The sequence below is a fragment of the Trichomonas vaginalis genome, chromosome IV (genome assembly GCF_026262505.1).
Source record: "Trichomonas vaginalis G3 chromosome IV, whole genome shotgun sequence".
Classification (NCBI taxonomy): Eukaryota; Parabasalia; order Trichomonadida; family Trichomonadidae; genus Trichomonas; species Trichomonas vaginalis.
In genome coordinates, this window is record NC_067206.1 from 29,044,078 (window position 1) to 29,069,335 (window position 25,258).

The 25,258-nt window shown below is 31.4% G+C and overlaps 9 protein-coding genes and 1 pseudogene across 10 annotated transcripts, besides 2 other annotated features; 4 read left to right on the plus strand and 6 right to left on the minus strand.

Moving 5' to 3' along the window:
• Nucleotides 1-8,620: part of a mobile genetic element that runs on past the window's edge.
• On the minus strand, nt 401-1,250 carry TVAGG3_0188130 (Prim-pol domain family; the record flags this gene model as incomplete). The annotated part of the gene is made up of 1 exon (XM_051225854.1): nt 401-1,250. A coding segment is annotated over one exon (850 nt), but the record flags the coding sequence as incomplete, so codon positions are not given.
• TVAGG3_0188140 (phage tail repeat-like family) lies at nt 2,524-3,393 on the minus strand (the record flags this gene model as incomplete). Its single annotated transcript, XM_051225855.1, has 1 exon — nt 2,524-3,393. One exon carries the CDS (start codon nt 3,391-3,393, stop codon nt 2,524-2,526), a length of 870 nt encoding a protein of 289 aa, XP_051110841.1.
• TVAGG3_0188150 (uncharacterized protein) lies at nt 6,269-7,168 on the minus strand (the record flags this gene model as incomplete). The annotated part of the gene is made up of 1 exon (XM_051225856.1): nt 6,269-7,168. One exon carries the CDS (start codon nt 7,166-7,168, stop codon nt 6,269-6,271), a length of 900 nt encoding a protein of 299 aa, XP_051110842.1.
• A 1,370-nt stretch (nt 8,621-9,990) lies between the features above and the next one.
• Nucleotides 9,991-10,227, minus strand: TVAGG3_0188160 (N-acetylmuramoyl-l-alanine amidase family; the record flags this gene model as incomplete). Its single annotated transcript, XM_001299766.1, has 1 exon — nt 9,991-10,227. One exon carries the CDS (start codon nt 10,225-10,227, stop codon nt 9,991-9,993), a length of 237 nt encoding a protein of 78 aa, XP_001299767.1.
• A 3,805-nt stretch (nt 10,228-14,032) lies between these two features.
• TVAGG3_0188170 (uncharacterized protein) lies at nt 14,033-15,520 on the plus strand (the record flags this gene model as incomplete). Its single annotated transcript, XM_001299767.1, has 1 exon — nt 14,033-15,520. The coding sequence occupies one exon, from the start codon at nt 14,033-14,035 to the stop codon at nt 15,518-15,520; it is 1,488 nt and encodes a 495-aa protein (XP_001299768.1).
• A 309-nt stretch (nt 15,521-15,829) lies between these two features.
• Nucleotides 15,830-17,267, plus strand: TVAGG3_0188180 (uncharacterized protein; the record flags this gene model as incomplete). The annotated part of the gene is made up of 1 exon (XM_001299768.1): nt 15,844-17,196. The coding sequence occupies one exon, from the start codon at nt 15,844-15,846 to the stop codon at nt 17,194-17,196; it is 1,353 nt and encodes a 450-aa protein (XP_001299769.1).
• Nucleotides 17,268-17,593: 326 nt separating this feature from the next.
• TVAGG3_0188190 (proteasome regulatory particle assembly) lies at nt 17,594-18,508 on the minus strand (the record flags this gene model as incomplete). Its single annotated transcript, XM_001299769.1, has 1 exon — nt 17,594-18,508. One exon carries the CDS (start codon nt 18,506-18,508, stop codon nt 17,594-17,596), a length of 915 nt encoding a protein of 304 aa, XP_001299770.1.
• A 330-nt stretch (nt 18,509-18,838) lies between these two features.
• Nucleotides 18,839-21,266: a mobile genetic element.
• Nucleotides 20,296-20,829, plus strand: TVAGG3_0188210 (uncharacterized protein; the record flags this gene model as incomplete). The annotated part of the gene is made up of 1 exon (XM_001295948.2): nt 20,296-20,829. One exon carries the CDS (start codon nt 20,296-20,298, stop codon nt 20,827-20,829), a length of 534 nt encoding a protein of 177 aa, XP_001295949.2.
• Nucleotides 21,267-22,198: 932 nt separating the features above from the next.
• On the minus strand, nt 22,199-22,851 carry TVAGG3_0188220 (annotated as a pseudogene). Its single transcript has one exon. A coding segment is annotated over exon 1 (653 nt).
• Nucleotides 22,852-23,490: 639 nt separating this feature from the next.
• On the plus strand, nt 23,491-24,292 carry TVAGG3_0188230 (protein of unknown function, DUF4106 family; the record flags this gene model as incomplete). The annotated part of the gene is made up of 1 exon (XM_051225857.1): nt 23,491-24,292. A coding segment is annotated over one exon (802 nt), but the record flags the coding sequence as incomplete, so codon positions are not given.
• Nucleotides 24,293-25,258: the final 966 nt, after the last annotated feature.

The window sequence follows — 25,258 nt, forward strand, 5'->3', positions numbered from 1 at the left end:
GCTGTTATGGTTTTACCTTCTTCTTTAAATAATTTAATCATTTTGAGTGACTCTTTCATGTTTGATTGAAGAACGAATGATATTTGATTCATTTTGTCGTGTATGTTGTAATCTTTCTGAATGAAATATTTGTTTCCACAATCTACAAAACGGATTACACGTGATAAATCCTCAATTACTTCAGAACTGTTTTTATACTGATGATTTTCAGCCTTGCGTCTAATATCTGTTATCAAAAACGAGTCATCAAGTTTGATATCAAATGTTATTTTTGGCTTACGTAATAAAGGCAAAACGTATTCATCATAATATTCCTTTTGATAAAGTTTTAGAATCTTCACTAAAACAAATGGAGAAGTCATTAAATGTGCATATCTACTACGTGCTTTTTCAAAATTACTTTTTGCATTTTCAGTTAAATTGCAGAAGTTATAAACGTTATCGTATGCTTCATTAATTAAATGATTAGGTAACGAATTAATTGCTTGAAACAGTGTGAATAATGTAACTTCTTTTTCTAAATTCATGTTTCCACCGTCATTATGTACTTCAAAATCACTAATACCATCAACTATGCTCTGGGCAAGTTTATCGTCAATGTTTACATCTTTGTTTTCATTCATGATAGTCTTTATTTCTTCGTTCTTCTGTTCAACTCTTACCTTAATATTCAAATCATTTAATATATCATTCACTGTTCTGGTTATGGTCGAGTCGTAACTTCCACGAATGAATGAGTATGTTTTGATTGGTTCTGTTGCATTCTTTCGAACTCTTGAATCAGCCATAACTACTAATGAACGCTTTGAATCATCCATTGAAGTCATGATATCAATATCATAATCATTGCAGGAATAACATTTAATCATTCTGTTCGAAACTGCATAGAAGAAATTAGTGTTGCAATAAATGTGAAGACCTCCTGAAGCGGTTTTAACGATAACATCTTTATCCGAAAGTTTTGATAAAATATCTTTTCTAACTGTTTCTTTAAGTTCATCATTGTATGATTTATTGATATCAACATCTATAATCGTTAAATTTGAAATTTTATTTACTAATAAAGCCACACCAGTTTTCCTTCCTCTTCCTCCATCATGTTTGAGGTAGTTATGTAAATCAATCTTGTTTTCACCAATTCTTTCGTTGAGGGTTTTAGTTTCTGCCACAACTAATTCCTCAGCTAATGAATCAATAACTTTTTCATCAGAAACGATAAAGTTGCTGTTGCTGTTGTTTGTTGCTGTCATTTATATAGGAATAAAAAAATAAAAATAATTTTAAAACTAACTTTATTTTTGGACTGCATCAAATTTCCGTAAATGTTGTCAAAATGTCATGTTGTCTCATTTTTTCAGAGAAGTTAATTAACCTGGTGACACATGGTGACATGGTGACACCTTCAGTTCTCCAAAAATAATTAATTATTGAATAACCCATGATGTTGTCTAAATGTCATGAGTTAAATAACCGAGTGACATAGTGACACCTTCAGTTATTCAAAAATAATTCATAACTACCTTCCTCCTGTGTTGTTGTCAAAATGTCATGTTGTCTCATTTTTTCAGAGAAGTTAATTAACCTGGTGACACATGGTGACATGGTGACACCTTCAGTTCTCCAAAAATAAGTCATTATTGAATAACTGGGAAATAAATTTACGTCAAATATGCAATTTATAAAATCTTATGTCGACAAGCTACGTAGCACAGTTGTCTAAGGTGGTGTTATGGAGGGGTCGGGGTCTGTGGTTCGAACCGCGACGGCGCCGTATTTTCTCATTTTCTTTGTTTGTCTTGTTTGTCGTGAATAAAAAATGTCATAAAAGTGCTCTATCTTCCACGGGAATAAATAAAAAATTTACTTTATTTCTTCTTTATTTCTTCTTTATTTCTTTGTTCCCGTGGAAGAAGGGTTTTGCTGTTTTTTCTCAGCCGAAATCAATGATTTTTTCATTTTTGGAATCCTTAGCGAATGAGGAATCTTTTCTCTCGTGGAAGCTTTGACCAAAAATATAATTGAGGTGAAGAGGTGAGATTTCACCTGTTTTTATGGTAGTAGTGAAATAAAATTTTGTTATCAGTTATTTTATCATCATTTTATTAAGTTCATCTTTAGTTAATAATTTGAATGGATTCACTAATGTTCCACCTTGAGTCCCAACACTTACCCTGGCTAATTGTGAAGAACCTGGGATAATTACTCCACGAAATGATTTCATTGGTAACATTAATTTAGAAATAGTTGGCTTAATTAATTTTGTCATTTATGATAAAAATAAAATTACATAATTTAAATTTTTTTCTTTCTCATTTTCTCATCCTGTTTTGGTTTCAATAACTTTTCAAGTTGTTGTCTTGTCAGTAACTTTAATTTTAACTTTGGATCAAATATTGGGTTTCCATCTTTATCTCTTCCAATAACACCATATGGTAGAATCTTCATTTATACTAAAATAAAAATTTAAATTATGCCGTTCACTCTTTTGGAGCTCCTAAAGTTTGTTTCACAAACATTGAGCATTCATTGAACTCTATACCATGCGAATACAGTCATAAATGGTGGCATGTATTCTTTACTTTGTCCCGTTGTTTGCGTATACCCTGAAACGCGATGTGTATGGTTTCCTCCTCCCTCAGTGTTACTCCAGTAACAATTTATGGCAAATTTAACGTCGTCTTTAACATCATATCCTTTACCTTTTGTCATTCCTGACCAATCCCAATATCTATGCTTATGCCAACCTGCTTGAGATGTGCTTAAATCTATGTAGTGACTGTGTGCAGGTAAATTTTCACCTGAAATCGTTTTACTTCCCCCTGTTTCCTTTGAAGAGTTTGCACAATACAAAAACCTGTCAACTATTTGTTCCCATGCACCAACACCAAACATTACTTGAGGACCTCTTGCATCCATAGATGTATAAATAGAACCTACTGGGTTCATTAAATCAAACATATGAGATATTATAGGATTGTCTCTTTTGAACTTAAAATATAGTGTAACTATTTCAGGTTTCTTCTGGTTTGTGCCAGAATATTTTTTATAATATAATCTTATGTTTTCAGGGTAGGTAAAATCTTGACTATAATATTTATTTCTGTCATCTGTATAATAATATACTATTCTCGTTTTTTCTATTGCATTATATCTTTTATATCTATAAAAATCTAAATATAATGTTTGCTTTTGTTCATCTGCGTGTAGTGTTCTTTCGTCAACACCATAGTCATAATAATATGGTGCTGGAGCTGGGTCAGGCAATGTCATATCTACCATTTCATAAACTCTTAAATATTTCTTTTGTTCGTCTCCATATAAGTTTAAGTAGCAGTTGTTGTCTAATGGAACTTTAACTTGTGTACCATCATTCTTTTTATAACTTACATACATTTCATTGTTATTTTTCGGAATGAGTTTCCACCGTATACCATTTCTTAAGGACTGTACAAACACCCATCTAAAATATTTATTTTCTTCATTGACAGAAAAGTCGCCAACAATAGTTTCAATATTTTTTGTTCCTATCAAACTTTGGTATATTTCGTTAACATATGTTTTATCTGCCTTCTTATTTAACTCATCGTTAACATATTCCTTATCTGCCTTCTTCCCTAACTCATCGTTAACATATTCCTTATCTACCTTCTTCCCTAACTCATCGTTAACATATGTTTTATCTGCCTTCTTCCCTAACTCATCGTTAACATATTCCTTATCTACCTTCTTCCCTAACTCATCGTTAACATATTCCTTATCTGCTTTAAGGTCTAAACATCCTGAAACCCATCCTGTATCAGCTTTAGTTTTTAAAATCTTTGATGTCCGTTCATGATACCATTCAACCCTTTCTTTAATTTCATTATCTTTTTCATCAACATAAACCAAATTTGCTTTCTTCATTAATTCACTATCAACCCTTTCTTTAATTTCATTATCTTTTTCATCAACATAAACCAAATTTGCTTTCTTCATTATGTCATTTAGGAAACCTTTTATGAATTCCTCATTTAAATTAAATCTTCCAATCTTCAAAACTTTAGGAAATGCATTTAATGCGTAATATCTTTGTTCTTCTGGTGGAATTGATGTTATATCATCCGTTATTCCTTTAATTTTTGAATTCATAAATAAAATTTCTTTTATATTTGATATCACTGCACCACCTTTGCAAATGAATTCAAAATGGTCATTTTTCAATACTATCTCCAAATCTCCATATTTCAACCTTTGCGTTTGTTCTGCCGTCTTTGAATTATATGCATATGTGGCGTATGTAATGGTCTGAAGGACCTGGGTGTTTTGTGCCTTAAGTTGCTGTTGTTTAATCATTTATTACGATTTAAAAATAAATATTTAATCCGTTATCTCATCAGCTATTTTTTCTATTTGAAATTGCCATAATATTTCATTCATAAATTCTAAATCACAATCAAATAGGTCAGTTATTCTAAATTTAATATTTGATAAATCTTTTGAATGAAGAATAAATGAATTCCCGGATAATTGAAACGGATATGATAAAGAAAATATGTTTAAGTTGATGGATAAAATGTTTTGTATTGATGGGTAAGAGTTAGGGTCTAATGTTTGGTGTGAAAATCTCATTGGGGTATTAACTTTATCACATTTGATTAAAATGAAATTAGAACCAGTGTCAGAATACAAAACATCCCCAACATCTTTTTCAAAATTTAATATCCCCAACAATGAACGAAGATGAGGAGTACAAAATTTAATTTTCAGCGGAAATTTAATAAGATTATTTATTTCATCAAGTTCAAAAAGTTTATCGGGTTTTGATTTAAAATTTTCTTCATACCATACGATAAATGATTCATTTAAATAACTTAAAATTGTGTTAATATCCCATTTCGCTATCACATTATTTATATACATATCATACGTTTTTTCATGGTCATCTTTAATAAATGATATATAATCTGAAGGGTTTAAAAGAATGGGATTAAATTTACCACTCACAGAAACGAGAGTAACATTATAAATTCCGCTAACTGTTAAATTTAATTCACAGTTATTATTCGAAATAATATTGATAATTGACATTTTTTTATTACGATTAAAAATATGGTAAAGCGTTATTTTCCAGTGATAAATAAAACTAGAATAAGATTACCTCAAGAATTCATAAATTCAACGAATAAGAAATTCATTCATGTTATAAATTTTAGTGTTTTCAGAAAATATGAGTCAATGTCATATTCATCATCGGGTTATATTTCACTTCATTCAAATTTAGTTCAATCAAACCCATATAATGACCATTTCATAAGATTTTCAGATGGTATTAAAAATGTAATTGATAGATTAAAATATGAACAGATTGACAATATCGAATTTTTGGAATTTTGGTTTAAATATCCTGATGGAAAAAAGATTGAAGTTAAAGATAAAGCAGATACTATAACAAAAACAATTACAATGACTGATCCGGATAGTGGGGAACAAAAAGAAATAAAACAAACGATAGAAACTGGTGAAAGGTCAATTATTATCGATTATGATTCAAAGGATTATTATTCGATAATGTTAATGCTTGAATATTAAATAGCCTTAACAAAGAATTTTTCAAGTGATATTTTATATTCATCAACTATTTTATTATAAATATCATTATATGTTAAATGAAGTTCAGTTGTTGTTCCGTTCTTTGATATCTTAATTGTGCTAATATCCTTTATAGGATTTATTTTTGCAACTGTTCCGCAGCATGAAACCTCATCATCTATGAAAAATTGAATCTTCACGTCTGAATCTTGAACATCACAAAGAATGGCGATAATGTGAATTAATGATTCATAAGGTAAAATAATTAAACCGGATTGGTCAATTAAATTTATTATTGAATCATAATTATCAGTTATGATATCACGGTAAATTTTCATTAATTCTGAATTAATGTCTATTTTATATGGGTTCTCGATGTTTGATGAAAGAGGTGGGGGGTATGTTGGATAAGTGGGAATTTCAACAGGTTCTTTACCGGGTTCAGATAAAATGATTGGGTCTCCATTCTCATGGTTTTCTTCATTCTCCTCATTCTTCGGTAAGTCACGAGTTAATAAATTTGGTTGAGTTGCTGACCTTGTTAATTCAGGACTAACATTAACTTTAACATTTTGAATAATTCGTGATTTATCATCATTTACATTATAACCAACCGTAATCTCTGCTTTTGCGTTAGTGTTCTTTTGACTTGTGAAACGTCTTCTCATTTATATTCGAATAAAAAAATATATTTAAACTTTTATTTTGCTGGAACTTTTGAATCTATTATTTCCTGTATTTGTTCATGAAGTTGATTTTTAGCATTTTCATCGAAATTAATAGACCGAATATATTCATTAATTGCATTCTTATAATCATTTGATTTCTCAAATTTTCTTTTATCTGATTCCTTAACTAAATCATAAGTTAAACCTCGTTGCTGATATAATGGTTTCTTAATTAAATCTTTGAATGCTTGAGATAAAGCACCTGATGCAATTCTTGCTACTATAATTGGTTGGAATTGCTGTTTAAGTTCATCTTTAACATTTGCGAAAACTGGATCGAATAAAGCAACTTTAAAGAATTTCTTAGCTGGAATTTCAGATCTCAAATTTGCATATTGACCATCAAACTGGTTAGAATATCGTGGTAATCCATCCGGTCCCTCTTCAATAGCATTTAATTCTTCATTGAAATAAGAATATGGATTACCACGGTATGAATTAATTGGACCATTTTCACCTTCTCCAATGTATTGTTTAACAGCTTTTCCATTTTCATCAAATTGCATAGGATAACGTTCATTATATGCTTTACGTTTAGGATAATCCGTCATTGTTAATTTATACCCATTTATGACTTTAATATTTCCTTGACCATCAGTAACGAAAACTTCATTTATACCATCAGGTTTTCCATTTGGACCCGTAATGTCTGCTTCATGTGCTTCCCAATTTGGACCTTGACGTTTGGCATATGCTTGAGCTTCTGGTAATGTTAAAACGTTTCTCATTTGTTTAACATCCTTTTGAAGACCAGCAACAATGTGGACTAATTCTTTCATTCCATCAGGAACTTTCATAGTTCTATTATATGCACCTTTTTTGTTTGTTCCTTGTTTTAATGGAACCTGTAGAAGATTTGCTATTTCTGTCATGTTTAATTATAAATAAAAAATAAAAATTAATTATAAAAAGTTATTCGAATTTAATAGAACCTTTATTTAAATCAACTATTATTTTTCCATGTTCTCCTAATTGTTGATATTGTGTGTAAAGTTCATTAATGCTCATTGGTAAATTCACTTGATAAAGCATAACGTTCAACTGTTGACGACTAAAACCACTGAAAATGAAAAGGGTGGACAGGTTTGATTTAATGTTTGTGCTTAATGCTTTAAAGTATTGAACAGCCATGAAGAATGAACACTGAATGTGTCGACATTGAGTTAATAACTGATTAAAATATGATTTCTCATTTGTTATTAGTTTTGATTTCACTGCATCATCTAGAAAAATGAGTGAATGCAAAAATTCTTTATCAAAATTTGAAATAGAAAGTGTTTCAAATAATTCATCCCGTTGTTTATCAATAATTTTATCCTCTAATCCTTGCTTCTTGATTGTATTATATAATTCTTTATACATTAAAAAGTTTTTTAAATAATCTTCTGCTTCTTCTTGTGATAAATAAATAATTGGAATTTTGATTAAATGCTTTAAAGATTCAAATGTATCATCTGAAGGTGAACCTGAACGGTTGATATAAATTAACACATGTGAATAGGGGAAGTGTTAGCAATAATGATAATTTGTTTTAATATCGTTAATGTTTTACCTTTATTTTGTTTACCAATTGCTGCAGTGATTGAATTTAAGTAACATTCAGAATATGGAATTTTCATTAATTTTTCCTTAGATAGAGCATTTCTATTATCACTCAATGCTTCATTAATCATATCATCTAGTATGTATTATATACTCCTGCTAATTCTTCAGAATTTAAATCCATTTAATCAAAAATAAATTTATAATTTTAAACATTTCTATTCATCAATATTTCATCATATGAACTTCTATACTGTGGTGGTGTACCTGTTGGATGATATTTCAAACCTTCATCCGGTGTCCATGTCCAATGTAGTCCTAGTAAACCAAACCTGAGGAGGATTTGTCACCTTTGAACAGTAAGTGTCATTTTCACCCTGAATGATTGGATAAGCTTTCACTTGTACTGTAACTTGTGAGTTGAAAGTTTCTAATCCATCAAAGAATATACCCGCTCCATCACGTTGAACTGGAATAGTGCATAAGAATGAAGTTTGGTCTTTCCATGTTCTAGCTAATGGTGTGCCATTATCATCATTCAGTGGTCTAGTTAATGAGTCCTCATATTCTTCTGTGCATTCATTCACTCCATCTAAATCAGAAGCTTGAAGCATACGTGTAAAGAATATGTCACCCACTGTGGTCATCGCTTGATCGGGGAAGTTTCTGGAATCTATAGTGACCTGAAGACCTCGAAGCATTGGATTTTCTAAAACCGTTCTTTGCATTGCATTCTTCGGAAATGTTAACACAACATCTGTAACATTATGAAGAGCGTATGAGAAATCTGAGCTGATACCTTCAGGAGTGATGCAACCTCCATTTAGTGAACGAACGTCAATATGTTGAGCTGGAATCATGAATGGATCTTCCTTACTGAATAAACGTGGTATTGCTTTAACTGATTCTTCAATTAAACCGTATCCTGGTGTAATGCATTTATCCTCTAAAACTTCCATCTTTGTGCATGAAATAATAACGTCTTCAACTGTTGCGTCAGCAGATGTAGCGGCTAAGCTTGTAATTAATTTGGCAGGAAGTCCGATTTGTTGGAATTTGCGATCATATTTATAAACATGATTCATAATCTTTTCATAATTTTCATCAGTTATCTTTTCATAAACATAATTTTGTAAATCAGCAACTCTTAACGGGTCAACCTGACAAAATACTAAAGTATCCCTGAAAACATAATATTTCAAAATGATTTCACCAAATGATTTAGGATAATCATCGAACGCCTGAAATGCTAACAAATCATTTACCGGAATAATCATATCAAAAGTGATATCAACTTCTTCATTTGCTTTCTTGAAAACTTCTGAAGGGTCAATATATTTACCACATACTGAGTTATCATATTTTTGGACATTGTTATATAACGAATGAACAAACTTTTTAACTTTCCTTTCTGATTTTGGTTTATATGTTGCAAATGCGAAAGATTCACGGGCACAATCCATTTGAAGATAACCGGCATCACCTCTTTCGGTTTCTACTTCTAATTGCTTAAAGCTTTGATTTGATGATTTGTAACCAACGAATAAACGCATGCATTTAAAAGCGGCATCACATGTGAAAGCTTTATTTGAAACTAGAGTTGCTTTAACTTTGCGTTTAATATATGTGTCACCTAATTGATTCACATCATGAGCCGGATTTGTAATTCTTAAATGAGTTTGTTTATCATCAAAATATGGAGTATCAGAGTCATAACATGAACTTTCAAGTTCTCTATAATATCTTCTTCCGTCATTCTTTGCGAATATTTCATTTATCTTTTCGAATGAATGAAATACATTTCCATTAATCGGTTTAGTGTTTGGCACCAAATAGTTAGTCGTCATTTATGATGAAATAAAAAAATCAAAATTAAAAGATGAAAATGAATTTTTAATTTTAATGAAATAATCAACTATGGCTGCAGGATTCTTTAAAAATTATGGGATAAAGTAAAAAGAGGAGCGCATAAAGTTTGGGAAACAATGAAGAAGGAGCAAATTGGATATTTAAGAATAAAGAAGCAATTAGTGACGTTGCAGAACAAATAGCACCTAATGTTCCGGTAAGGGAAGTATTAAATAAAGGAGATAAAGTTTATCGTCGACTACAACCGATATTGAGATAAAAATAATATTTATTTATTTTTCCACTACTTTCCTCCTATTTTATTAAGTATTCCTTCAGCAATTCCACCAACTGCGTTACCTGCTTGTGCTCCCATCGCTGGATTACCTGCTTTAGCACCTAATACTCCACCTATGATTGTTCCTGCCGTTTTCGCTACTGGTGCCAAAAAGTTTGCAACGGGTTTAATAATATTTTTATGAACCCAACCCGCAGCTTTCTTAATTCCATCCCATAACTTTTTAAAGAATCCTGCAGCCATTTCTGATTTAATATTAATTAAAAAATATATTTCATCACTTATATTCTAATTTTTATTTAATGATAAATGAAACCAATTTTAAAAATAAATGAAACAGGGGATGAAGAAATAAATGAAAGTGAAGATGTTCAAAATAAAATAAACGTTGTTAAACCAATTACTGAAACAAAAATTTTTTCATCTGTTGAAGAATTTAATGACTATTATGTTAATAATAAAAAATTATTTGAAGAATTGACAACATGTAAATTGAATAAAATGTTTAAAGTTGATGGATTCAAAATTTCAAAAATAAAAGGTGTTGTTAGTTTAAAATCTATTCCTCAATCAAGAATCACCTCATTAATGAAAATTGATGATTTAACAAAAAGAATAGAAGAGATTGAAGAAAGAATGAATCAAATAATTGATTTCATAAATTCAAATAATCATTAGTTTCTTAAAGTTCAACATTGAACTCATCAAATTCATTTTCATCATCATCATTATCTTTAACGAGTTTAATTACTCTTTCAACTCTATCTTTTGATAGTCTTGCGTTTAATTTTTTCTGAAGTTTTTCGTTACCAAGTTCTAAAATTTTACATGGATGATATTTAAACCTGTTAAATTCTTTTTCCTCAGTTTTAATCATTAATCTACAAAGAACTTTAGTGAAGTGGTTTTGTTGTTTAAACCACTTATCCTTAATATTTGTTATAAATTCAATATCCGGAATTAATTCCCAAATTTTTGAATTTTCGATTAATTTACCATCAAATGCAAAAGCAATAAGTTTAATATTAAACTTACCTTTATAAAATAAACTTTCTATGCAATCATCAAAATAAACGTCTACTTGTTTAACATGGGTGAGAATTGGTGAAAGTTTATTCATTAATTGATTCACAGTCATGAATTTTGATTCACTCATTTCTTACGAATTAAAAAAAATAAATTATTCAAAAATGTAAGAAGTTTATTTTTAAAGTTTATTTTACTCGTTTATGACTCCATTGATTCCATTCAGGATTTAAACAATGTTTAATTAATCGCGGAATATCTGACATCATCTATATATAGCTTCTTTTATAAAAGATAAAAAAATAAATTATTTTAAAATTAATGTTAATTCTTTAATGATTTATAAATAAATATATTTTAATGCATCGTCTATATATAGATGTAACAAAAAAAGTCACTAAACCCGCACTCATATACTACTTATATATATATATCATCTATCGGCGCGCTCCGCGCGCCGATAGATGAATGACAAGGCTGTCATGCACCAGTGTGTTATAACAGATCGATTTTATTTGAAATTTCATAAATTAATAATTATAATAAATTTGATATTCAGAGACGGCGCTACGCGCCTTTTAGCATTCTGGGCACTTACGTGCCCAGAATGCAAGATTGAGAAATTTGAAACTTCGTTTCAAATTTCTGCCTTGCTGTTAGGCAAAAAGAAAGTCAGTACAAAAAAATTTTGAAATTGAGAATAAAAATAATATTGTGAGTTTTTGTGATATATGGATTTTTTAGAAGATTTTAGAGATTGAAGTCTCAATTTATAAAATTTTTTTAAATTGAGAGGAATTTTAATAATATTATTTTATTTGATATTTGGATTTTTTAGAAGATTTTAGAGATGTCAGTCTCAATTTAAAAAAATTTACAAAAAATGATCGTAAAATAATTGTTTTTGTTCAAATCCTTTTCATTTCGGGAAATTGAAGTTAAATATCAAAGTGATGGTCTATGCATATGTTAAATCAAATCATTAAAAAGTGTTTTGATGACTTTTTCTAACCGCAAATTGTCACTTTTTGATGTTTTAAAATTATTATATATCCTATATGCATTCAAGATGCAAATTAATATTAAAACTCCAAAATCGATTTTTGAGAGAATCAAATTTATCACATCTCATCGTTGTTCCGAATTAATATTTTATTTGTAATGTACATATTATCACAATTACATTCATCATATTAAAATTCAAAAATAATTTTTGAGTTTATTTTATTAAAAATAGAATGTCCAATTATTGATAAAAATCGATCCGCTTTTCTACCGGTCAAGCTGTATATATATAGAACCCATCCATGTAAACCTCGATGTCACTTTTGCGGCCTCGCTCCGCTCGGCCGCAAAAGTGACATCGAGGTTTACATGATGGACAAACTTTTAAAAAAGAAACAGTTCATGATGGATATTTATATGATAAAAAATTAAAAGTTTCGGTGTAGGCTACAGGCGAGGAGATATTACTTCTACGTCTTTAAGTGCCGCCACGCCCAAACTTTGATATCATTGTCTCAGACTTTACTACGAAAATCTAGTCCTATAGGTGACAGTAAAAGTCTACCCAATAATCGCCTTGTTTGCTTCACACCAAAATAATATTTGCAATTTCAACGACAAAAGATAAAATACCAAATATGATGAATGAAGAAGTACTACTAGCATAATCTAATTATTGATAACAGTTTGATTTTCCTATTTATTCAAAATTAGTAAAATTACGATCTCAAATAAGATCAATTAAGCGATATAGTATACTTGAATTATGATAATTATGTTTCATATCCATAGTAGATTACCATCACTAACTATTTTTTGATAGGATCAAAATTTTCAAATAATGAAAAATGAATATTTATATTCTAACTTATATAGCATGCTGATTTGCTTTTTATGCAATCAAAAGATTTGTATCTATTATAGCCTAGTCATTTAATAAAAATAATTTTTGAAATTTTAAGTTTCTATAATTTACTGCTTCAATATAGCTCAGTAATGAGCATTATTGATACAGCTATTAAGCTTTTCATATTTTGCAATTGTTAAGGAATAACAAATATTTTTTGATCAATTAGTGAATATAGCATGAATTAAGCTTCGTAAAGATCATATAATATGAATAAAGATATTAGTATCTATATTACGATGGTTAATGTGAAAGATAACAGTATCATTTTTTAAATTATCTTTAAAAACTACGTAAAACTTTCGCATTATAGTATTTATTGAATGTGAGAAGTTGATTATCTAATTGACAATACGATAGTCATAATGATTAGATAAAAATATTGGAAATCTTTTGCAATTAGCATTTTTGAAGTAAAAAATATTGCTTTGACAAAATAATATTCATGTATTCTTACTTACAAACTCAAAGATAATGATGATTATATAGAAAAATAAAAGTCTCATCACACTTTTCAATGCTCGATTTTTAAAAACTGTTTAAAAATGGAGCTTATATTGAAATAGTGTAGAGACTAAAAATTACCACAGACTATTTCAGAGGATTGAGTTGCCACTCAATCCTCTGAAAAGTCTGAGGTAAATTGCAAAATTTGTTAGTAATCAAACAAAATATTGATAGTGGTGCTTCAAAGAAATTCAATGAAATGTAACGTGTCCATATTGAATTATTTCGACTTCTCTTTATGAAATTCGTTTATAGCATATTATCAGGATGCTGAAAAAGTGGAAGTGTCAAATATTTAAGGTTCTTTTTTGAGAACAACCGCTAAATAAAAAATCCAAATAAACGACACATTTGGCATCTATGATATATAACAAAACTATTTTCCCATATATTTTGAGCAAAAAACTCAAAATTGAGAGTGGTAGCACTTCTTAAAGACGTTGTGCAATTCAATTTTATTTTCCACCAGGGACTCAATTGATTTTATCAATAAGACGAAATCAATCCTAGAATTAAATCTAGGAAAGGCCTATGAAACCGTTGCGTTTCTGAATCCAAAACCTCTCATTTCTTTAGCACTTTTTTTCAGAAATCAAAAGGAAAATGTCTTATTACTCTTCCGATCATTCTTGTAACCATTATATTACAAGAGGAAGGACACAAGTATGCGTCTCAGATGCAGCTTGGGCTTTCGTAGGTCCTCCATACGGTTTCATTCTTCTTTTCGTTGTTCCATGGGTAATTAGTATAATATTTTGGCTCATTGCATATTATAAGAATCGCAAAGTTCATGTTCCATTCTGGTATTTAATCGTTTCTTTGTTACAAAATTTTGCGCTGGCACTTATCGTTTTTGGAATAATGCATGTATTAATAGAAGGATCTGGCATGTATTTGGCCTGCCTAATGTTCGGATTTATAATAGTACTTGGATCAAATCTCATATCGTTAGTTCAGTCTAGTAAGATTCCAATTAATGTAAAAATTAGGGGCCTTTTATTAATTAGAATGCTTTTATTTAAAGCCTTCTGCAAATGTTGCTGCGAATTCTCTTTAAGACAAATCCCAAAACAATGCATAATGAAAGAAGAAAAAGTTTCCAAAATTCGTGAAAGAATTGCTGGAAACCCACCTATTCTAGTGATGCGTATAAAGAGTGGCTTTGCAAATACAAAACTCGGTTATTGCCTTAATGAGCCTCTTATATATGGATCCTGGGAGGGTAATGATGACATTAATCTAGACATAGATGATGGAATCACAATTGTTAAAGTTAAAACAGAATTAGAAGTTTCAGAAGAAGTACTTGGTTATTTCAATCTGGCAAAGCCCGAATATTTCAAGAAATTGCGGGCCATAAACATTGCAATAGCCAGGATGAATCCCAAACGTCATAAAAAAGCAATTTGGTTAGGCGATCCAGAAGTTGAACTTGCAGCAGAGATTTACAAGGTGCCAAATCATTTCTCAACCTGCTATAAAAGCAAATACGTCAAGTTCTTCAACTCTTGCTTTGGCAAATTCCTCTACAGAGTTTTTATGCTTTTCGGATTTTCAATTTTGTTTGATGATATCTTCATCATGCTGGCCAAGTACCAGAAGATCACCGTTAAAAGGAAAGTCGCCGCCGATGGGTCCTTAAGAATCCCAGCATACAAATCAAATAAACAATTTTCTCAGGAAGAGTACACTGCCGATACATTAAACTACGGTATAACGGCAAACCAGAACCCAACCTACTTACTTGTATACAATGCTGAAATTCAAAAGTATCAATACAATAATCAATACACACTTGCATCTTCACCTTATGGCTCAGATTTCCAGCCAGAGTACGGAATTCCACCACAACAGGGAGCTTATCCACCACAGCAGGAATATCCGGATAATTATCAGATGCCACCTCAACAGGGAGGATATCCACCACAACAAGGAGGATACCAACATCAAGGAAATTACCCACCGCCTCAAGGATACCAACCTCAACAGGGCGGATATCCACAACAACAACAAAATTACGGAGCTCCTCCGCCACCACCACCTCCTAGTCAGGAACAACTAGAAACTAAGAATGACAATGAGCAAGTTTAAGTTAAATTTTTTTGTAAAAACATTTAATTTCTTTTCGTTTTAGATGCGCATTGTAATTTGACGATATGAGTTATTTGGCCAGATAAAGAGTTAAAATTAAGTCATAAAAAATGTACTATCTTAATCTTATCATCACTTTGCGACGATAGGATTGACTAAAAAAATATTCGATCTCTCATTTTGTCGAGCATTTATGAATACATAATATACTCATATGATTGGATCTTTTGAATTCAATTTTGCCACTGACCATTCAAACAGTATTCAATTTTTCTATCCCTAATAAAAAAATAAATAAAAAATTGTAACATTTTTTTACAGCAATGGCTGAAGCAGATTATAAGATACAGGATTTAGCGAACAATCCCCAACCAAATACAGAGAGTTCAGAAAGCATAGATTACTCAGATTTAATTGACCATTTCATGAATGTCAATTTTGATTCCGACCCACTCAAATTTACGGAGATTTTGGAAGCTTTATCTCAACATTCAGAACACGGTAATTTCTTCGATTTGGTAAATATTCCTCACTCCCAAGTTTTGGTAAAATTAATCGATACTTGTATCCAAAATGAACCTCCTGTGTTTGACTACGCGTTAATTACAGTATTAAATATTGCAAATAACATTCAGGACAATGATTTGCCGATCCCTGATGAGATTTCAAACCTTGATTTAATTCAAAAGCTATTTCAAGTCTACATTATCACAGACAATAACGATGAGATCGAGTTAATCACCAAGTTCATTACAGTCTACAATAAATTATCTCCGGAACACCGAGATATGACTTTAGACATTTTTGACCTCGAGCAACTTGCTTCATTCAATGAAGACAACTTCAAATCAACTCAGTTTTACATATTCCTTACCTCTTTACTCTATTACCCATTAGATGATAAGTTGTTATCATTTATCATCGAATTGGCCACAAGCGATGTACTATTCTTAAATGCTAGTGCATTTAATGCATTGCTGGATCTAGTTATCGCTATAGCTAAGCAAAATATCAACGTTATTTTGGAAACCCCTGTATTTTTGCAAATTATCATGCAGATGGAGAATTTTTCAGTTGATTGTGCAAATGGTATAATAGATTTCTTCCAGACAATCGTAGATTCAAAGGCTTTCGTTGTTGATCCACCTCATGTTTTGATAAAATTCATAAGGAGCCAAAATATTGAGATTGTTACACGAGCAGTATCACTTATATGCTGTCACCTTCGCGAGTGTCCCTCTTCTATTATTATTTTCTCGCATTACGGAGTAATTTCGGCTATTGTTGATTCAATTGCCGATGCAAACTTCGCAAGGAAGGAACAATGCACAATACTTTTATATGAGTGCTTGAAGACCGGAAATTCCGATTTTATTCTGAAATTACTTTCTCAAAATTCGTATCATGGAAATTGTTCGGCCATTGAGCTCATGGTAGATATTTTAGAATGTAACTCTAAGGAAACCTTCGAAATGATTGTTGAATCTTTCATAATTATCTTTAATTCGACAATTCCTGAAGAAGAAAAAGAAAAGGCCAAGCAACTGTTTTACGAAAACGGTGGAGCTGACTCTTTATCTGACATTGATGAAGAAATTTTAGAAAAATCAGAAACATTAGGTCCAAAACTTGAAATGCTCAAATCTCTTATTGCCACAGAAGAAGAGCAACACTAATGTTCTAACTCGGTTATTCTTATTTACTTTCACTTTGATTTTTTTTGTTCTTTTTTTAAAAAATTAATTTTCTCTCTTTCATAAAATTCTTATTTTTCATATCTGGATCTCAAAAATGGAGAAATGGATGTTTACTCCCCAACATCATCAACTTCAACAGTGAATATATACAAGATGATGCAAATTTACAAAATCAACATTTTTCATTGGAATTGATATTATAACTCAAAGCATCTATTTTTCCTTCTATTAACTTTTCGAACATGACAATGCTTGTCATAATATTGTTTATAATTTTTAATTATTTATTATTAAATATTCTTCATATGCAAACCTTTCAATTCACTCAAATTTTGAATGACAGACACAAAGAATTTGATTTAAAGTTTATAGTTAATTATTTGGCGCCAACAGAAACCAAATAATCTCTTATAGTTGCGTTTTTTGCAACTGAGAGCGGAGTATCGTCATTTTTATCCTTTGCTTCTAAATTAGCTCCAACAGAGATGAGATATTGAAGAATTTCTAGTTGACCCTGACGTGAAGCATAAAAGAGTGGAGTTTGTCCATAATCATCCGGAGCGTCTTTATCAGCTCCAATAGATACAAGATATTGAACAATGTCTCGATGATCGAAATGGACTGCTGTAAGAAGTGGAGAATGTTCACTGTTATCCTTTTTGTCTTTATCAGCTCCAGCAGAGATAAGATATTTAACAAGTTGGAGATTTCCTCTTTCACATGCAATGTGAAAAACATTTCTTACATCACGATTCAAAAATCCTTTCTTTTGTTTGAGCCACAGCCCTTCTTCACAAGCTTTAGAGAAAATTTGTTTGTTTCCTTGAGTAGAAAGTTCCTCTAAGAAAGCATAAGTCTTTTTAAAATCATTAGATTTCTTTAGTTCTAAAATTTTTGGTAGATATTCTTTCATATTGTATTCTTCTTTGATTTGAATGATTTGGGATTTAAGCGATTCAACCTCGTTCGCGTTGCGATTTAAAAAGTCAACTATTCCATTAAGGATTCCGAAATTCATGTGTTCTTTTATTGAATTCAGAATTGAAATAACATCTTCGAAGTTTTGAATAGAAATGTTAGCATTTCGAGCACACACATATAATTCGTTTGACTTAATAACATCATGTGACTGTCTAACAAGAGTTGCGAACTCATTTGCTGTTAAATTTGATATTTTCATTATCTTTTCGATATCTTCGATTCCAAATGTATTAAAGAAGTTTCCTTCTTTAATATAATCGCTAATATGAGCAGCAGCGTTTTCAATTTTCTGAGTTATATCTTCACTCATCAAAATGTGAAGTGATGACCTTACAATTAAAAATTATATCAAATATTGAATTGAGAGAAACGGTTTTTTATAATTTCTGATATGAGTGAGAAACCATAGCAATTGAACTAGCTTGAAACAAAATTGGTTTTATATATATGGCATTATTGAGACAAAAAATGGCAAAGGTTAAATAAAGAGCTGCATTATATTTGAATCTCATTCATTTGATGTTTTCATTGAAAAGATACATCTATTTTGCCAGAGACGTAATTACTTAGAAAGTGATTTGAAAGCATAGTTGCAACTTTTTTTAAAACCCTTGATGAAAATCCTATATCATCGGATTAAGGATGGGCACTCATTAGGGTGATGAAAAAAATCAAGTCTAGCAAAGTCAATATATTAAAAACAGTGAAGACTATTATATAGCATTATAGTGCACAAGCTCAAATATTTAGTGATGCATTTCTCGAACTTATTTTATTTATAAGTTAACCTTGAAACATGAATTTTAGTATATCATGAGCATATTTTTTTCTAATTTTGCAATACTTATAATATCATACCAGGATTCATGTGGAAGTCTAATATTTGGTATATAATATTCTTACAATAAATGTATTAATTCAATTATATTCAAAATGATGGGTCGCAATTTTTACTGAAATTGCAAATTTAATTTCAACAATGAAATTATTGTTTAAAAAAAATAGCACAACAGCAAGATGGACAATCATATATAGAATTATAATGCTCCATATAATGCTTTGATTTGATGCGTATATAATGTTATTTTTCGAACATCTTTGTAAAAAATTGATTTTTGTAATTTTTGAAAAAATTCGATTTTATTTCGAGATTTCCTCTATAGGTGAAGTATATTGAACAATATTCCTATGGGAGAAAATAATTGTAAGTATGAGTACTTTCATTAATACTATGGGTGCCATGGTTATCGCTCAAACGATCAAGTTATATCTCGATTGCGTAAATTGAAATTTTGCTATTTTCTAAATTCACGGCAACAACATTCTTTTATCCTGATCGTACATCACAATATTTGAATGTGCGACCATTTGTTCAAGAAACCGTCAAGTTATTCTTCATTTTTCATGCCGCGGCGAACAAAAGCAGTTGCAAAGCGTATAAAGAACTTAGTTCAAAGCGCGAAAAATAGGGTAGAGCCATATGTCGTCAACACTGTTGAATTTGTGCTATCTGTATTATTGAGCGGCGCTACATTTTGCCAATCAGAATTTCAATTCATGCTGAATAACATCAAAGTTCCGTCAGAAGCTACATTTCATCGAGTCCAAGAAAAGGTTGGTCGTGTTATCATAGAAGTTGCCAGAGAATCTGTTAATTATTGGAAATCTCGAATGAGAAAATGTTCGGGACTTTTGTTTGACGGTTCTTGGAGTCAGAGAAGAAATGCAATGTTTTGCTATGTACAATTTGTAGAAGAGAAACTCAAAAAAATTGTAGATTGGGAAGTGATATCTAAATCTTTTAAAAATTTCAAAGGTAATTTCAACGGAAAATCAAATGAAATGGAATTTGAAGGCTTAAAAAGAATGCTGAAGCGTTGGAATAATGAAAAACGTGTAAATTTTTTTGTGCATGATGGCGATGTCAAAATTGTTTCTACAATCAAAAATACGTTCAAAGGTATCAGAGAATACAGAGATCCTGGACATTTTCTTAACAATATACAGAAAAAGCTCAAACTGCCAGAATTCAGAATCTTATCTAGCATTTCAAAGAATTTATTGCGTTGGCTTAGGCAACTTCTCAATGACACACATATGTCAATTAAAACAAAGAAGTTTTTATGGTTGAATTCCGCTAAACATTATGCCGGAAATCATAAATTTTGTCCAGATCCTGAAAAATGCAAGATGATTAAACCATGGAAATATGCAAAAAATAAAACTGCTATAAAAACACTTAAAAAATTCCTCGAAGATACCGTAAAAATCTTTGATATGGTAAAAAAGATTCATTCAACTCAAGTAGTTGAATCGATAAACCATATCAAAGCAATGCTTGCTAATAAAAATATTAATTGGCATGCTTCTTGGCCAATTAGGATGGCAGTCACAATATTGCATTTCAATGAAAGTATGTTTGAAACGATTGTAGCAATAAGATACAGGTTAAATTTACCAACAATGCCAGAAATGATGAACAGATATTTCAGAATGTATGATACAACAAAAGATTTAATCAAAGCATTCAAAAATTCAAAGCAAGTTCAAAAAAAGTTTGCGGCATTAAGAGCTATAAAGAGAGGTCTTCAAGCTACCGATGATCGTATTACTCTTAAATCACATAAATAATTATTAAATTTATTTCACCCTCAAAACATCATAATCTTGCACCTTCTTTGAATAAACACTTTCACCTTCTATTTTTAATTAATGTTTTTTAATTGTCCAAAATTTTTAGATTATATAAGATATAATTTTTATAAAAGTATTATTTTCTAAAAGATAAGTATATATTCTTAATCACAAAACCTAGCATTTTATCATATCTATATATCAGCTTCCTAAATATAATACTCATATAGTTAGTATGATTTTAATGTTTTTGAACATGAAACGAAAATATGATTACAATCATATAACATAATGGAGTTATTGATATAACTTATATGCATGATACATTAAGAAGTCTTCCAACAATATAGATATAGTTGTAGATTCCTATGATTCCTTTTATATTGTGAGATAATAACATTTTTATGCTGTCAGGAGCCTATGAGTGCCCATCCTTAAAGATTATAAGTATTGATTTACATCAGATTGACTGACAAAATTCAAACGTGACTAAATCAGAGTCACATAGAATTAAGATCGTATCGAAAATTATCATTCATATGCTAAAATTATCTATAATGTTATTAGCAAAAATTCGGATTATGAATCATTTATTATGAAAATACAACCAAATATAATTGCAGGGAATGGAACTTTTAACGCATGATTCCAATAGATTTTAAATATGCAATATCTAACTCCGTTTTCCCAGATATATATACATACAGCATCAGAGATTAAATATTTTACGGCATCAATATGTCCATTTCGTGATGCCAATATGATTGGCGTACTTCCTTTATAATTTGCTTCTATATTTGTTCTAGGAGAGTCAAATGGAAGTTAGGATGTAGAAATGAGTGAAGTTAATCCACTTTCATCATTTGCATCTTTCTCGATTCCAACAGAGATTAGTAATTTAACATGTTCAAAATCGCTAAATTCTGATGCACTAATAAGTGAAGTGCTACCTGAATTATCTTTTGCTTCAATTTTAGCTCCGATAGAGTTAAGATATAGTACAATTGCTAGAAACCATTCTTTGATGCAACATTAAGCGGAGTGAATCCATAAAAATTCATTGCTTCTAAATTGGTTTCAACGGAAATGAGATGTTTAACAACTTCAAACTGGTCTTTTCCTGATGCACTAGTAAGTGAAGTTTCAGAACAATCAAAATCATCATTTACATCATAACCAATTATTCAAAATATATTAAGTAAACTAATGAAACAAGTACAGAAAAAAAAAAAAAGGTAATGGGGCTTCCAGGCGCGTTGCGCCCTCTAGCCCTGAAGATGTTTAGTATAAATGAAGTTTTTATTCGGAGGGCTTCCAGGCGCGTTGCGCCCTCTAGCCCCGAAGATGTTTAGTATAAATGAAGTTTTTATTCTGAGTCAAAGTTCGGGTCTTCTGCGTTATATGCAACGTAATTGAACCATATCTTGTATGGATGGTTCAAATCCGATGAAACAGAAATGGTTTCACCGGGGACTAATACCAAGTTTCCTTCCCAGTAGTCTTGACCATTGCTAAAGAATATGCAAACCAATTCTTCGAATACAATTTCTTGTCCACTTTTGCGTTGGAAAATGACTCTTACACGGTCACCTGGAATGACTCCATCTTTTTCGTTGTCTTCATTCTGTAACGAAATAGTACGAACGAGGAAATGGTTGACAATTTCAACTTGGAATTCGCAAGGAGTTGTGCGAAAAACCCAGCCAACATTTTCGGCTCCGTACTCGTCAGCTAGTTCATCCTCGTCATAGCTGTACGAGTACGGAGTGAAGTTTAAGGCTGCACGGGCAAATTGAATTTGAATTGGGCTGCGTAAGGTAGGAAGCAACTGGTTGAAGAGTCGTTCTTGAAGTACTCTTACAAGAGTGGGACAATAGCGGACAAGTTCGTCTGCATATTGAATTGAATTCGAACAAATTTGTTCGAATTGGACTGTCGCCGAAACTAGTTGACCAAGAGCTGTAGAATACTCTGAGGTCTGTTCTATACTTTCTTCTATAGAAGAAGCCATGTATTCATCAGCTTTTGACTGCAATTGTTGGCGCAATTGGAAGTTAGATTGCTCGGGGTCAAAGCGAGTCTTTGGAGTGTCATCTGGGACTGGGAGTGACCGTGGAGGATGACAATCCTCTTCCTGGATAGTTGAATCGGAATCGCTACTGTCTTGGTATGACATTGAGCTAAAATGAAGTGAAAAAAACCGACCACTTTATTTTTTCAAATAAGAGTTTAAAATAAACCGTTTTCGTCAACGGTAACCCCCTCTATTTTTTTATTTTATTTAATAGTTACCGTTGGCAAACCGTTCCATCTCAAATATTGAATGAACTATAAACGTTTTTTGTTTTCTATATATACTTTTTTGTCCAACGGTAAAACTTTTTACACAACGGTTTTTGAGAGTCGTCGCCGTTGACTTTTTTGTAGAGCACTCAAAATAGTATAACTTTGTCCGGACAAGTAAGGGTCTATCCTCGCTACAGGAAAAGTTACAGGCGTTCCAAGGAAGTATACTTTGAGAAGCCTTTTCTCCCTTTTAAAACAAGATAGGACGGTTATTTTACGAAACCGACAACACTTTGACCGAGTAGTTTTTTGTGCTGAACAAAAAGTGTCATATAAACATCTGTCAAAAACCGCTTTTTAACTTCACTTAAAATGCCACGTAAGCTACGTAAGAATATACGTAAGAGGAAGAGAGCATTGAAACATCCAATAGTAAAACTGACACCACAACAACAGTTGCAACAACAAATAATGAATGACCCCACTATGTTGCAACAAATGTCAAGCAATCCTATGCTTTTAAACCGAGTTCTTGGTGCACAGAGTGGAGGTTTAAGAGCGGCACTTTTAGCGAAAATGGCAGGCTATGGTGGAGCTGCAGACGGAACAGCCTATAACCCTCAAAGTCAAATGAATTTGAGTTCACTCAAAAATCAAATATCAGATGTCAAAAAGTCAAACATAGACATACAGAAGCAAATAAGTGAAAACGAAAAGAAACTAGAATATGACAGACACACAAAGAAACTCAATGAGTTAAACGTAGAGAAAAAGAAGAAAGAAGAACAACTGAAAGAACTAAGTACAGAGGAATATGCGAAAAAAGTGTCAGAAAAAGCAGCAGAAGTAGCAAAAATGGAACAAGATGTTGTAAATTTGAAAAACCATACTACTCAATATAAAGTACTGAAAGATGAAGAGATAAAACAAAAAGCCCTGAAGACATATATGGATAGCGATGAGTATAAAAAAGAAGTTGAAGCAAATGTAAAGGCAGAAAAACTTTTACAGTTGCAAAACCAAACCGTACAGTATGAAAACTTAGCACAAGAAAGTAAAAATAACGACGCAGCCATGCAAAAGGCAATGAAAAGCGCAGAATATATAAAAGCTAACAATGACTGGTTAGATGCCCAAGCCAACGCTAAAGCAGCCCAACTTATAGGGTCAATAAGGACAAAAATACAAGCGGATGAAGACAGTTCAAATGAAGCTTTAATGAATGCTGACTTTAAGAACGCCTTCGAAGCTCTTCATAGTAAGGTGAAACTAGTGAACGACTTCTCATCTGGAAAGAAACTGAAGTCTGAAGGTTTCGACAACGAGTTAGAGAAGTAGCACAAAATATGACGAAAATAACAGATGCAGCAACGAGACAGGCAGTTCAAAGTGCCTATGACGCCGTTAGAGCAACTGTTGTGGAAAGTCAAGAAAAAGAGTTACAACAGACCAAAACAGACCTAGTAAATGCTTTCTTAAAAACGAAAAGTCAGGTAGGACATTATGCTGCAGATGGAACATATGTGCCAGCTGGTGGAACTTATATACCACCAAACCCTCCAAGAGAAGCACCTGCACCAGGACTACCTAAAACATTTACATCGTCACATGGACACAGACACAAGCATGCACCAAAACCAACACAACAACCAACAGTTCAAAATCCAGCACAACAACAACAACCAGCACAACAACACCTCCACAACCAGCACAGCAACCAACAGTTCAAAACCCTGCACAACAACAACCACAAACAGAGCAAGGACATAAAAGAAGTAGAGAACAAGGAAACCAAGAATTCTTAAAAATGCTAAAGGAAGATTATGGTTACTCAGATACTCTTGACTTTAGTGACAGATATAAAGAAGCTATTAGAAAGTTCAAGGAAGGAAATACTGACCCGAACCTATTTAGCTTTATGGCTCAGCACCAAATGGGATATAATTTCAAACCTGGAAAATACAAGCTCGCTAAGGGATATGATTTAATAGCATATCATCCAAATGACATGACTGAATTTACTCCGAGATATTTGGTGTCAGAGCTAAATGACAATTCAACTCTCTTCATGAAACGCGTAAAAATAGAGACGGAACGAAAGAAGAAAGGTTTATGAGTCCGGATGACTTAGATAGGGAAC